Genomic DNA, 15,974 nt, shown 5'->3' on the forward strand with positions numbered 1-15,974 from the left:
ATGCTGGATAAATCCCATTACCTGACTGTTTTCTCCTTCATTAAACAGTGTGGGAAGATTTTGTTCTTTGGGAACTGAAGACACGTGACCTAAAGCGTATGTGTCCACCTGCTCCTGAAAAACAGGAGTGATCGAAATTCAGCCACAGAACCATTAAAGAAATGAGAAGAAGAGACAAGCTGAACACACTTCTTTAGGCAGTGCAGACTCTTCTGAATCAGTGGTGGAGCTGCTGAAAGTCGCAGGCCAAGACGGTCCATCAGTTCCCGTCCCACAACCCTCGTCTCCTGTTTGGTCTGTATCTGACGGCACAGACACTGCAGTCCCATCACTGTTAATACTGCAACACAGAGGAGCATTGTGGCTGTAAATCAATAAGATCAATGCTTTGGTAGGGTGGAATCAGTGTGATGTCTCTATTACTGACCTGTAATAGAGAAATTTGGAGAGGATGGCCTTCTCGTTCCAGTGTTCTTTACTTTTCTTCTTTCTCTGCCACTTTTGGTCAATGAGACGCTGGTAAAACTCCTTCAGCCACGTCCAATCACCAGTCTAGAAAGCGGATGCAATGGTAGATTCAAGTTAAATAAATGGTATGGTATACACACTATTAAAACACTTTAAAAAGCATAAATATATATTGCACTACTATATAACTCAGCACTTTGCTTTAGGGATTGGTGGATAGCCTCTTGAAGATACAATAGAGATGCACATCAAGGCCTGAGTGAGCTCTATAGCCAGATTTAGTGAACAATGCAAATTAGAATGAGAGCACAAGTCCAAAACAGAACAGATAGGTGTGGAAATATCTGCAGGTTATTTACTGACAAAATGCAAATGAAAGAACATGACGTAACATCTTATTTACATATCGATCGACGCAATATACCGAGCACAATGCAGACTCTTATCGGCTGTGAAAAAGGAATATTCCTATATAGAGATCGCCATACTGTCCATACCTATTTTTTTGGAAAAATGTGCAATAAAAAAAAAAAGAATGCATCATGATGAACTGACCCTGGGTATTTGGAAGAACATGTCGAATTTGGGAAACCTGACATGGCCTAAAAACAATGTTTTATATTTTAGAGAGCATGAAATCCGCATGAAATCAAAGTATACAATGTTTATGATTTTTCTAGCCTAGTGCACATTGTTAGTATTAAGGTGAATTTTTATTCTGTGCACATCCAAATAACAAATGTTTTGGTAATCTTTAATCCAAATATGACCATTTGCTTCCACTCAGGAACAGCAGTCCTTTTCTGATGATGTCAGTTTGATGGCTTGGATGAAATATGCTTAGCCACACCCCTTTCTTAGTTTGCTGCAAGTGATTGGAGGAGCACAAAAATAAAACCCCACCCCCTACTAGGCATGGGACAATAACCGTTTTAAAGGTATACCGCTGTTTGGAAAATTAATGGTTTTAATACCGCCAAAATTTTCTATAATACTGTCCAAGGTATGTGTAAGATTTTTTATTTACATTTTTTTGTTTTTTAGAATAGTATCTCCAGCTGAAAAAAATATCCAAAGATGCCATTTTAAAATGTAAAGAAATCTCTTTTTTAAACAAATTAAGACAACAGTAGTCAATGATTCATTTGAATTATACAGTCTGACGAGTTTACTGCTCCAAAATATCATAAATCTTTCAAAAAATAGAATATATTGTTTTCAAATGGGAAAAAAGTTGTAGTTTTTTTACCCAGACATTTAAGAAGAATATATTTTACAGCAGTGATCACAATATTATAGTTATTATACCGTCACAATCTTATACCGGCCCATGACTACACCCTACACAATATTCCTCTTCAGTTAGAATTAAGTCATCAAAGTTAAAGAAATTAAGTAATAGCATTGATGGAAGATTGCAAATATTATTAAATTTCATTGTGGGCTTCATTTCAATACTCTCCTCCCATAAAATGTCCATCTAAAAGGGTAACTCCTTCAAATGCATATTCAAAAATGTCAGGCACGAAATAACTGCTCATGCATTTTCAGCGCTAATTATTCACTGTGCGTGTTTAGTAAATCCTGAAAAAGACAGTTTGTGCTGGTGCAATTAAATCTGGCCAGCTAGAGAGATGAATGACTTTTTCCAGTTACCTGTGATGACCTCATGAAGAGCTCCTGAATGTCCAGTTCATCTAACAGTAAAGTGCTGCCAACTCGATGAACAGCCATACTGACATGAGATTTACTGTAGGGAATCTTCAGCAGCTTCTTGATGTTCTGATGAAGTAAAAAATATATTATAGTATTTAATATATAATATAGTACATATATTATAGATTATTTTACAAAGGTGCTATATGTAATTTTTTGACTCTTCTAAAGCATAAAAATACCATTATATGTTTGCAGATATTTAAGAAACATGCCAAGTGAACATACTTGTTTATCTGAAAAACAATGCTGAAATCAGATATTCTGCTTCGAAAATATGATCATATAATGCCATTATTGTTTGACTTGACCACTTTTGAAAGATATTTAGTAACTAAGCTGAATCATGCTTTTGCTGTTATATACACATAACAATATAACATACCTCTGAATCAGACACAACATCGACATCATCACCTATAGAGTCGATGAAGTCATACGCCATCCCAAAACTACAATTAAAAAGAAATCACATATTTTTAACAAGAATCATTTTCAGTGCTCAGCAGATTTGAGTACACCCCTCACAAATCTCTCGACTAGATTAATATTTTCTATAGGAAGCTTTACAATATTATATTTGTGGATAGCATTAGAGTAGTCAGTACTAAAGCCAAATCTAGAGCTAATCTCTAGATTTCTAAATGATAATGTTAAAGAGAAAAATATTACATAAAAATGATAAAAAGAGAAACAAAAAAAGTATCAAATTTTGTTGAAATTTTGTAGTTTGTAATATTTTTTCCACAATATTTCACATGAACTTTAATGTATTATCGTTCTATTTCTAAAGATGTTCTGTGAGTAAAAGATTATTTTAATAAATATATCCATTTATTAAATCTGTTTTGTTCAAATGCACCTAAACATATGACCATATTAAGTGAGAAATGGATAAAAATAGTCATTTTCAAAATGGGCTGTACTCATTTATGCTGAACACTGTATATATAATTAAACCATAATTAGTTGCCATTTTACGTCTTTATACTATTACTTTGTCTGATCACCTATTCTTTTCTTCATTTTAATAAGTGCAGGCCAGAATATGAGTGCAGTTACATTTTTACATAAATAGATCTGCAGTGTTGGGCAGTAGTGTTGCTACTAGCTTAACTACATTTCTCAGTAGCGTGGCGGTAGCGTCGTTACTTTCTAAATTAAATAGCTTTTCAGTAGCGAAGCTATTATTTTAGTCAAGAAGCACAGTAGCGTCCACACAAGCTACATTTACCAATTGTTGATCAATAAGTGAGGGCACCGACATTTACAGAGCTGTATGGCCAGTCTCTAGCTGATGAAAGTAAATTCATATGATAGGGAGAATGATGATTTCTTCCTGTTTTTCGGTGGTCGACAATGCTGTGGTCGGTGACGTCGCAAACCAATTAGGCTAACATGAGAAATTTGCTTGATGGAAAGATGACTAAGGGTGAGGAGTTATTTCTGAAGCAGGATTCCTCGTGAACACACCTCGAGAAGTACATGTTAAGATGCAATAATGTTTATTCTGATGCTGTGCTCAAAAAATACTTTAGTTATTTATAGTAAGTACTATAATGTTCTTGAACTACACAATAGTGAAGTACTCAGATTAATTTGTTGTGGTACTTTATTAAAAAAATATTTTTTATAAAAAAAATATGTATATATAGTTTACTGTAGTAAAGGCTAAAGTATACTAAGGCAATTACTATTAGTTCATGATTCGTGATGGTTACTAATGATACTACATTATGTAGTGCAATTCATTAATGAAGAGTTGGTGATATATATACAATTTAATGCTTATTCCTAATATTTCCCTTTACTATAAATTACTATAATATTTTAAATGTGTAACACCTGGTTTTATTGGAATTTTTGCTGTTATATATTATAATTTGTTATTATTTGCAGTAAATATTTGAACTGAACAATTAGGCCACAAATATTTCATTGACAGTTTTATTGATCACTTAGATATGATTGACTTGGATTTAAGTAGCTTCGACTTAAAAGTAAAAAATAGCTTACATGTAGTTACTTGTGCCAAGTAGCTTTTAGCTTAGCTTGCTACACTTCCCAGAGGGTAGCTTTTAGTGTAGTTAAGATACATTTTAAGTAGAGTAGCTAGTAGCTTAGCTCACTACATTTTTCAAGTAGCTTGCCCACCACTGTAGATCTGTTATGTTTTAATGATGAAACATTATATATTTTATTTTTCATATTATATATTTTTTCAAAAGTTATTTGAGACATTAAAGTGTTCTTTACTTGCATTGAACATGTTTCTATATCTATAAAAATATATAAGTGTACTTTACTTGCATTTTAAATGTTTCTGTCTATAAAATTGTGTTATCTCACACATATATATGATTCATTCAGTCATACCTGGAGAAGGGTTTGCTTTTCCGGCTGGATCCGAGTATGGTGGTCCCTGCGGGTCCCAGCTGAGCATTTTCCCGCAGCCAGTTTGCTGGTGGCAGCTTGAGGTCAGTCTTCTCTTGTAGTAATGCATAGGAAGAGGGAGGAGGAGCAGCCGAATACTTCACTACTGCACGACTCTTCACTTCATTGTTGCCCAGACAAATAACCCCCTCCTAAAACACAAATATTGCATATACACAATAATTATATTGCTATATGTCACATATATATGCACATATATGGAGAGAGAAGTTAATTACATTCTCTTTTTCCATTTTTTGCATTTTAAAAGACTAAAATGCTGTAAAAAAGGCTGTGGAAAATATTTACAAAAAATACTTTTACATTTACTAAAATATTTACCTCTTTCTCAGAATCTGGTCTTTTTTAAGATGGACATTTTGAATTTTTTTATTATTTTATTAGTGTTATGTACCTGTAAATTTAAAAAAGGTAATAAATCATTTTAAACATTAACATTTCTATAATTTAACAACAACTTTAATAAAATGTTCTGATAATATATATTAGATGTGCATCTGCGGCTGGAAGTCAACGAGAACTATTTATATTATTTATTAAATTACCCATTAATTGTGTTTTAATTATGTCTACCCTGACCCTAAACCCAATTCTCTAAGTAATGTAAGTAAACAGTAATTTTACCGTGTTTTATTCATATTATTTATTAAATTACCCATTAATTGTATTTTATTAATATCTACCCCTACCCCAACCCTAAACCCAATTCTCTAAGTAATGTAAAAATGTAATTTTACCGTATTTTATTCATATTATTTATTAAATTACCCATTAATTGTCTTTTATTAATGTCTACCCCTACCCCAACCCTAAACCCAATTCTCTAAGTAATGTAAAAACAGTCATTTTACCATGTTTTATTCGAATAATTTATTAAATTACCCATTAATTGTATTATTTTGTTAACATCTACCCCTATCCCAACCCTAAACCCAACCCTCACAGTAATGAAAAAACAGTAATTATACAGTTTTATTCATATAATTTAATAAATTACCCATTAATTGTCTTTTATTAATGTCTACCCCTACCCCAACCCTTAATCCAATTCTCTAAGTAATGTAAAAACAGTCATTTTACTGTGTTTTATTCATATTATTCATTAAATTACCCATTAATTGTCTTTTATTAATGTCTACCCCTACCCCAACCCTAAACCCAATTCTCTAAGTAATGTAAAAACAGTAATTTTACCGTGTTTTATTCATATTATTTATTAAATTACCCATTAATTGTATTTTATTAACATTCACCCCTACCCCTCACAGTATACCATGTAAAAATATAAACTATTGTTGTACAGTGGCACATAAATTATGCTATATTGATGCGAGTATCCACAGCTGTATCCCATATAGACTTCGCCATAAACATTATTTAGCATAAACACACACTAGGTCTGAGCAATTTATCGTTTTAACATTGATATCAAATGTGCGAATCTGCATGAATCACATCACAGGATCTGCGATGTCGCGTTGGGATTATAATGAACTTTAAGGACTGTGAATTTGTAAGATTTCAAGCAAATTGTAATCATTTGGACACAAGAAATTATACAATTTGCAGCTTTAACAAAGATCAATTTCATTATTTGTACAATGAAGAATGCAGTAGTCAAAGTGGATCAAAAAAGGTTTTTAAAATCATCCCAAGACAAGAATGGGTGCTGCTGAATCGTTTTAGGACAACTTTTAATGAAAGCATTTGATCCCTTTCAAATGTTGACTACTGTATACTGTGTTATTTTACATCTGATTATTCATTTCTGCACCTCAATGCTGTTAAACTCTCCAGGAAAACCCTTTTTGTTTATGTATCTTTGTTCTATTGTATTCATTTATGCTTGTCATTTCCCAGCAGGCACAGGACGTCAACATGATGTCAGATTGACGTTGTACCCCAACATTGAGGGGAAGTTGCTTCAATGTCCAAGCTAAAATCAACCAAATATCAACGTCTAGTGATGTTATAGCTTGAAGTTGTGTGGACGTTATCACTATGATGTCTATCAGACGTTGGATTTTGGTGGCTATACCTGACGAATAACTGTCAGTATTTAATGTCAATATGACGTTGGTTTAAGATGTTGGCTTAAAGTTGGATTTTGGTCACTTTCCAACACAACCTAAAATCAACCAAATATCATTTGACGTTGTTATTGAACATCAAAAAACCGTTGTCCTTAGACGCTGGCTAGACATTGAAGTTTGGTCCCATGACATCACAACCTAAATCTAACCTAATATTAACGTCTTATGACGTTGTGTGCCTGCTGTTTATTATATTATGTCCAGATACACACCTTATCAATGTAAAATGAATGCATTTGTCCCAAATAGAGTTGTTTAAAAATTCTTGTGATTGTAAACTTATTTCACAATATGTATCGCAGGAAAATTTGGTTTTATTTTTGCACATTCATTCATTTTCTTTTCGGCTTAGTCCCTTTATTAATCTGGGGTCGACACAGCGGAATGAACCGCCAACTTATCCAGCATATGTTTTACGCAGCGGACACCCACCCAGCTGCAACCCATCACTGGAAAACATCCATACACTCTCATTCACACACATACACTACGGCAAATTTAGCTTGGCCACAACTATGGGGGAATAGGGAAATTCTAAATAGGGAAATCAGCAGCCAATGACTATCAAAATACATTGTTCACAGGCAATTAAATAGTGCTAATGTTGAAGTCATAATTATAAGCCATTTCGGATCAAATATTCAAAGTTGCATGGTAAACAATATAGGGAGTGTGTCACAAGTTTTCAGTGTTTAAAAGTGAATGAATGTGGGAGCATAAAACACTGAAAACCTGTGACACAGTAAAACCAACTTTACTTCAATGAAAAAACTGACACTGCAATAAAGTTGGTAAAGTTGGTTTTATGTTAGCACATTAGTTTAGTGACAACTTGTGACATGCTCCCTATAAGGTTTACCATGGTACTAAATATTGGGTCTGAAATCGCATGCAAGTATGACTTCAAAACAACATAAGCACTATTTAACTGACTGAGAACAGTGTGTACTTTGATAGTCATTGGCTGCTAAAATGATTTCTCCATTTAGAATTTGGCAAAGAATAGTTTCCTGAAATTAGATTATTGATGATAAAGTCTTAATGTGTAAATATAAAACTAACTGTACCTCAATAGTTTATCCAGTATCGTGCAGCCCTACACACACACACATAGTCAGTGCAACAGGCCAATGAGAAATGCTGCAGTGTGCCAGCAGGCATCGTCTTACAGTACTGCCAGTCTCTTACAGTGTTGCATTATTGTGTTACCGTTAAAAACACAGACTGTATATCAGACCTGCTTGTTGTCTTCAGAGCTGCTGTGATCCTCCTCCTGTCTGAGATCTGTGTCTGTCTTCTTATCCTGAGAGCTCATATTCAGCACACTCATCCATCCAGAAGCTCCACAAAACCACGAATCACGCCACGGTAACGTTTCAAACACACACAGTCGATTATTTTTCTACTTATAGATCGAAACTGATCATAAATATGCCATCCTGACAACACACTGCATATTCACTACAGCACAACACAGACCAGCATGTCGCTCCTTTAAGATATTTATTTTAAGATATTGTGCTAAATATCGATATTATTGTGACATGTCGACGTCTGTCAGGTTAATCGACAACACTTCGCTCTCTGTAGAAACACAAATAAACGATGTTCTTGAGAGAAATCCAATGGCTTGTCAGCTGGAAGCTTCTTACAGAGCACTCCAAACTTACAGTACCTCTCACCCGGAAGTGGTCGTGACGTCACATCGCCACTTTCTAGAAAAGAGTCGAAACCTGTAGAAATGTGTAAACAAATTTATATTCATACATTTAAGATTTATTTTAATATATTAATGTTTTCATATTATATCAGTTGCACATGTTATTTAGGTTTGCATTTTAAATCAGACAGTGTGTTTTAAAATATATTACAATGGAGAATATTTAATATGTTTACAATATAAACAAGATATATTTTCAATATAATTAAAAATATTATTAGATATATTTCAAAATTTTGTGAGTTTAATTCTATTTTATGCATTCATTTAATTAATACACATCACGGCACGACTAATTTTATATTATAAAAAACGACTGCGACTATAAAAAAATATATTTTCTGAAAAATAAATAAAAAACATGCTAATCATGTTTTTAGCAACAATACCATTGTACTTTTTACACAAAAGTAATATAGGCTACACAAATGTTATTTTTTTAAAAAGTAACGTTATAGGCTATGTAATACTCATAAATATCGGTTCGTTTATGCTATTTTAAATCATGTATAGGATATTAGATGTTTTCGCTGTTTCCACATATATGTGTTGTGTTTGTTGCTAGTTTATTTTCAGCACACAGCTCCGTAGGAATGGCGTGTGTGTGTTCTGTTGCCATAGTTACCAAATCACAGCTCTCACCTGAGTTCACCTAAAGGCCGTCGCGTCACTGACGTTTATAAATACATTTTAGTGTTTATTTTAAAATTCATGCAATGAGTAAAGGAGGCAAAAGATACTTTAATAAGAACAAGAGTGGAAACTGGGTAAGAGAACCGCACTTTAACTTTTCTGAAAGTGTTTGGGCAAAGTTATACAACGGTGTCGTCTTTCTTTCTTTCTTTCTTTCTTTCTTTCTTTCTTTCTTTCTTTCTTTCTTTTTCACGTTATAAGAATTTAGCCTTATTTACTAACTTTCTGCCAAGGTTCGCCTTATGTAACGTTCATTTTAAATGACCCAGTCTCGTTTAAGATGGACGTTTTAACGTTTTTTAAATTTTTATGTTTATTTTATTTGTTTACTTTTAATGTTATGTTCGCCTAGCGTAATTTTTAAAGCATTTAAACGTTAAGAAATAGCATTGCTATTACTTAAGAAGAACTTTAACAAAACGTTTTGATAATATATTAGTTACAATAACAAATATGTTAAAGTAAAACTTTCAGTAAAATTTCTGTTAATGTTCTCAAAATTTTAGCACAAAAATATATACATTTGTGTTTTTAACATTCAGATATTCAGATATATATTATATTTCCTATACAGAATGTTTTCATTGCACATTATTCTTTTTGGGAATAGCTAAGCTATGAGAATAGTCAGGGTCAAAATGATTTTTCCTTTATGACAAAAATCACGAGATCATTAAGTAAAGATCATGTTACATGAGGATATTTTGTACATTTCCCACTGTAGATTTATCAAAACTAAATGTTCAATTTATAATCTGTATTGCTAAGCAATTCATTCAGAAAACTAAATGAGCAATTCCATACAAATGTCAACCTTACCATGAAATAAATTAAGTTTTCATCAAAATAGATTTAGTAAAGTCACACAAGTGCCAATTCCACAACTGGCACATCCATAACAGAGAGGTGTCACATGTACAACGAAGCTTTTTCCTCATAAATGCAAAAATGTCATATAAACTAAAATCTGTTATATAGAGAGCCAACTATTCTCCTTTTGATTAGCATTACTTCTTTTTGGGTTGTGCAGTTTAATTTACTAAATTTCTACAAAGTATGTTGTATATTGTAAACTCGCTAACGTTTTTGGTCACATCCATAACGCATGTTTATTTCCCTCAAACTATAAAAATGTTTACAGATTGATATTTTTCTGATCCCATAACTTTGTGGTTAGTGGTTTTGGAAAATATAAACAGATGTTTCAATATCATGTTAATATATACTTTCTCTGTTAATTTTTGTTTTGAGATTTTATTGCATATGTCATATCCATAACGCTGGAATTGCTCAAATAGCAAAAATATTGAATTGATTGAGCCCTCATATACGAGATTCTCAAAGTTGTCCCTATTTCCACATACTGTCATATCCCAATAAACATATTTATGCTTATTTATTAGCTTTCAGGTCATGTGTAAATTTCAGTTCACAAAAACTGACTTTTATGACTGTTTTTGTGGTCCATGGTTACATTTATTTTTGTTAGCTGAGTTGATTAATCGATTGACCAGTCTGTCTGCTCTTATTTTCCAGTTCATCCACACTGGTTTTTCACAGACCGGACAGACGCATCATCTCTGCACCAGCACAGGTTCAGCCCTGGCACATGCTGTTTCTCAACCACTGACACCAGCAGAGCCAAGATATCCCAAAATATTTATCAATCCCGAGAAGGTAAGCTACTATAAAAAAAGTGACATAAATGGACAGAGGAAACAAATGTTTCAACCTATTTAAATTATTAATTTCAATTGCAAACAGAAAGTGCAATGGGTGACACTTTTGAACTAAGTCTCATTAATAAACATTAGATTATTAATTAACCATAACCTATAGTGAGAAATATCTTCTGAACTTAATTAGCTATTAGCTCTATTAAATAAAACAGCCATGGTGTTTTAATGAATTATTAAGTGTCAGCTCAAAATAAACATCACCCAAGATCAAGTTGTTTTCATTGTCAGATTAGCTTAATTTATGTTAACATATGAGGCCTGCAGTGTGTTGATGTACTTACAACTGAAACAGAATATTGACTAGGGGGCGGGGCTTTCCTTTTATGCATCATTCCCTTATTGCAAACCAACGGTAAAACAAAATAGTCTGTAGAAACACTTTGATTGACATTCTCCCTTTGTACGTGTCATCAGAGTGGGAAAGCCCTGCCCATTAGTAATGATCTCTCATAAACATAGGATGTTAGTCTTGTTTTTAAATCTGCCACTATACTGACACATTTTTCAAGGAGGGCTGGGTGCACATCTCATTTGAATTTAAAGTGACCAAAATGGCACAATCAAAGCCAAATGGAGCAGGTTCAAAGAGTTATAAAACATTATTTGTGGAGTATTGTGAGCTGAAACTTCACATACACACTCTTGGGACATCAGAGATTTATTTTACATCTTGTAAAAAGGGACATAATAGGTCCTCATTAAAGGCATTCTAAAAGTTTAAGTAATAAATAATTATTCAATACATTTTAAAGTGTTGATGATAAGAATATTGTGCATGTATATTACCAAAATATATTGTATGATTGAATATTGACATTAGGGTTGGGTCGATAGATGATGCCATCATTTATTGTCGATGGCCGATAGACATCACAATGCTGAGTCGGCATCGCGATCCTCCGCCCTGCCCCCGTCACAAACCAACTCGCGAAAAATACAAACTTAGGCCCAGTTTACACTAATATGTCTTAGTTTTAAAATGCCATTTTAGAACGAAAACGATTCAAGTCCACACTGGCGTTTTATCTAGCATTTCTGAACAGCCCTCCGTTCACACTATGCAGCTGAAAACGCACGTCACGTGACCACACACACACACTGTCATGCGCTCATCTGAGCTCCAGGCAGTTAGTCAGCTTGTGCTTTGAGCACAAAACCCCAGAGAGCAGTGCTCATCGGACAGTTTATGAAGGATGTACGGCTGGATCGCATCTCACTATAGTTGTTAAACGTTTTGGAAATATACATTTATATAATCTAGTTTCAAATGAACAATAATCTACATATAACTGAAAAGTTCTATTCTTTGGTTGTTGATTAAATCATTTTATTAACAGCCCAGCCATGAGAGACATTAACCTTTGTTTTTCTGACAACAGGCTGAGCCAAAGTACCCTTTTGTTGATTAACTCATCTGGTCAGTTGCTGGGCAGGTTTCTAGCACCTATATGCAGGTTAACATGCTGACTCCAAAATTTAATTTGCATGCTTTGTTTAGTCATCTCCCCTCCTCCTAAGAATCTCCCCTCCTCCTAAGAAGACATTATAGACGGGACATCTTTGTCCTAATTCAGACTTGTGATAAAACTCGCAGACTGCAGACCTCCAGTAGGCTCCTGCAGACACATGCACTTCTCGAAGATTAACCAACACGTCTCAATAAAGAAATTCTTCTGCTTGTTGAAGTCTCCTGGACTGGGTTCTCTCTATCTTCACTCATTTATTTTTTTACAACAACGTGATATTTAATTAATCTTGTCTCTATCTAACGACTCTTCAGTCTTTTGAATCTATCAGGTAACGTGTCAGATCTATCTATCAAAACCTCAGATACTGTTGGTTGGTTCCTGTTAGTTGTGCACCATTTACCAACCAAGTTTGTCGACGCCATTACAACGACACAGATCACTCTGCCTATTCATGCCAGAGTCCCGCAGAAAACTGATTGACAGGTGGTAATTTGTGTGTGACTTCTCTTTATTTATTTATGGTTTGGTTATGGGTAAAACAAAGACCATGCAGGTCTAGTAGTTGAAACGGTAGGCTACAAATAATTAATTAGTTATGAATTAATTATTTATTCCTAAATAATTAATTCACCACCACTTACGACAACGATGCCATCGTCCATTGGCATAAAATTAGACATTGTACAATGCCAAATTGGTCGACATCGCCCAACCCTAATTGACAGGTCAGTTGACAATACAGTAATCAGATTAGTGCTATATATCTATCTACTGACATTCAGTTACCAGATTCTGCATTAAATATTTACTGCACAGTCTGATTTGTTTCTTCAAGAAACATACTCACACTGGGTATTTTGTTGTTGTTACAGAAAATAATGGGCAGAGACTATCCATTATCCATGCACGATAACCGCACAGCACTGCAGCACTGTATTGATGTGTATGACCAGGTGAGTTTGTCATTATATACTGTAATATAATAAAGAGTGATTATGTCTGTCATATTATATATATATGTTTGTGTGTGTTCTTAAAGGGTTCAGGTCGTAAAAAATGTCTGGATGAGCGTCGCCAGCATAACTCTCATTACAGCCTGCACCATCATCCTCATGACTCCCTGAGTCTGGTTACTGCAGTAAAGTGGGAAAACTCAATTTATCGGAACGACTTCCTGCCCAGACAGGAAACAGAGAGCAGAGAAGACACCATCAGGAGGCGTTTCCCCAGAGATCACTCAGCGAGGTCTCAGGTGAACGCTGCTGCTCAGGCTGATCAGTGTTTTATGTGGTTTGGGAGGGATGATGCTAAACAGTTCACTCCTTTAAGTGTACTAGCAGATGCTAATCACTCATTAACTACCTGATGGTGAGAACACAGTAATGATTATTATGACACTGCATGTCAATCTCATTAGTGTGTTATTTGACCAGCAGAGGTCAGTGTGCTCACTGTGTTAATATTGTGTTTGCGCCGTCATAAAATATGAAGTGTTTCATTTTGTAAAGTATACAAGTGTTAAATGCCATATTCTGTATAATATGAAAAAAGAAAACTTAGTCAGAATTTCTTATTTTTTATTTGTAATTTTTTTTTCAAGGTGACTATAATGAAATAAATAAAAACATTAAACTTCAAAAACAGTTTAAATACTTGACATAAAATAAACGTACTACACACACACGTACATGCATACATACACACACACACACACACATATATACATATATATATATATATATATATATATATATATATATATATATATATATATATATATATATATATATATATATATATATATGTATGTATATACATATATATATATATATATATATATATATATATATGTATATATATATATATATATATATATATATATATATATATATATATATATATATATATCAAAGAAATAATATAATTTATTTTAATCTATATACTGTATAATATGAAAAAAAACGAGTCAGTGGTTAGCACTGTCGCCTCACAGCAAGAAGCTCGCTGGTTCGAATCCCAGCAGGAATACTTGGCAAATCATTCTGCTGTGGCGACCCTTGCTAAGGGACTAAGCCAAAGAAAAATGAATGAATGAATGAATTAATAATTATAATAAGAGTTATAATAATGAAATAAACAAAGAAACTATTCAACTAAAGTTTAATTTCTTGAAAAAATATACAAATTAAACACATGTAAATAAGTATATTTAAAAACAAAGAAGTCCTATCATTTAGTTTAACTTGATATTTTAACTTGACATTTAACTTGTCAAATACCTAAAACTAAAATGCAATTAATAAAAACATCAACTTATTAAAAATAAATTACAATAAAAAAACAAACTAAACAATTACTCAAACTTTTATTAAAATTAAAATAAAGGAATATGATAATAATATCAAATTCAAACAGTAGCTATGGCAGATCAACAGAAATGTACATCAAATCATTATCCAGTCTAATATACATAAAATAATATTAATAACTAAAAAGTCATTATTATATGATTAATATTAGGCGGTTCATTCCGCTGTGGCGACCCCAGATTAATAAAGCGAATAAGCCGAAAAGAAAATGAATGAATACTATTAGGCAGTTTATTCTGCTGTGGTGACCCCTGATGAATAAGGGACTAAGCCGAAGGAATATTAATTATGGTGGCTTGAAAAGCCAGCATATTGTTATCTATCTTAAACTTATTATTCTTCTTCTTCTTCTTCTTCTTCTTCTTCTTCTTCTTCTTCTTCTGAGACTAATTTCTAAGTGTATCTCCTCCTAGGCCTTTCAAGCTACATACTTCAAACTTTCGTCAAACCTTCAAACTGGTCTGACTCGGGTTGCTATATCTTTTCTAACTGATCCGACTTTGGGTTTTCCGAAAAACGACCCAGAAAAATCCCAAAAGTCCCATTGACTTAACATTGGGTCAAACTTTGTGAGCTCATAACTCTGCATCAGACTGTTCTACAGACTTCTAACTGGACTCATTTAACTCAGTCTAGCCAGCAGCCAATAACTGATGACTTTTTAACTTACTAGCCACTCCCTAGCAACCACTTACAGCACCCTAGCAACTGTCCCATAGACTTCCATTGTAAAAGACTCCCATTTACTTAACATTGGATCAACCTTTGTGAGCTCATAACTCTGCATCAGACTGTCCTACAGACTAGAGTCTGGCCTCATTCAACTCAGTCTAGCCAGCAGCCAATCACTGATTACCTTTAAACTTACTAGCCACTACCTAGCAACCAATTTCAGCACCCTAGCAACTGTCCCAGAGACTGTGACTAGCTATTCTAACACACGCTAACAGTTTTAACATCCTACTGACATGCTAATCTTGCTAGAAAGGTGCTAGCAACACGATAGTGACATGCTAGTCATGCTAGTAACATGCTAATTCATGCTAGAATCATGCTAACAACATGCTAATTCATGCTAGAAACAAGCTGACTCATGCTACAATCATGCTAGTAACATGCTAGTTACATGCTAATTAATGCTAGAATAATGCTAGTTACATGCTAATTCATGCTAGAAACATGCTAATTCATGCTAGAATCATGCTAACAACATGCTAATTCATGCTAGAATCATGCTAGTAACATGCTAATTC

The 15,974-nt window shown here is 33.6% G+C and overlaps 1 protein-coding gene across 1 annotated transcript in view; it reads right to left on the reverse strand.

Annotated features, from left to right (window-relative positions):
• edrf1 (erythroid differentiation regulatory factor 1) overlaps window positions 1–8,230 on the reverse strand; it is a 40,702-nt gene extending 32,472 nt beyond the window's left edge. The window contains exons 1-7 of the mRNA XM_056476921.1: window positions 7,969–8,230; window positions 4,561–4,769; window positions 2,570–2,636; window positions 2,125–2,250; window positions 428–552; window positions 190–340; window positions 22–114 (exon numbers count right to left, since the gene is read on the reverse strand). Coding sequence (XP_056332896.1) covers window positions 22–114; window positions 190–340; window positions 428–552; window positions 2,125–2,250; window positions 2,570–2,636; window positions 4,561–4,769; window positions 7,969–8,061 — 864 coding nt within the window. The 5' untranslated portion in view covers window positions 8,062–8,230. The remainder of the gene's footprint in view (window positions 1–21; window positions 115–189; window positions 341–427; window positions 553–2,124; window positions 2,251–2,569; window positions 2,637–4,560; window positions 4,770–7,968) is intronic.
• Window positions 8,231–15,974: the final 7,744 nt, after the last annotated feature.

The sequence above is a fragment of the Danio aesculapii genome, chromosome 17 (genome assembly GCF_903798145.1).
Source record: "Danio aesculapii chromosome 17, fDanAes4.1, whole genome shotgun sequence".
NCBI classification, from domain to species: domain Eukaryota; kingdom Metazoa; phylum Chordata; class Actinopteri; order Cypriniformes; family Danionidae; genus Danio; species Danio aesculapii.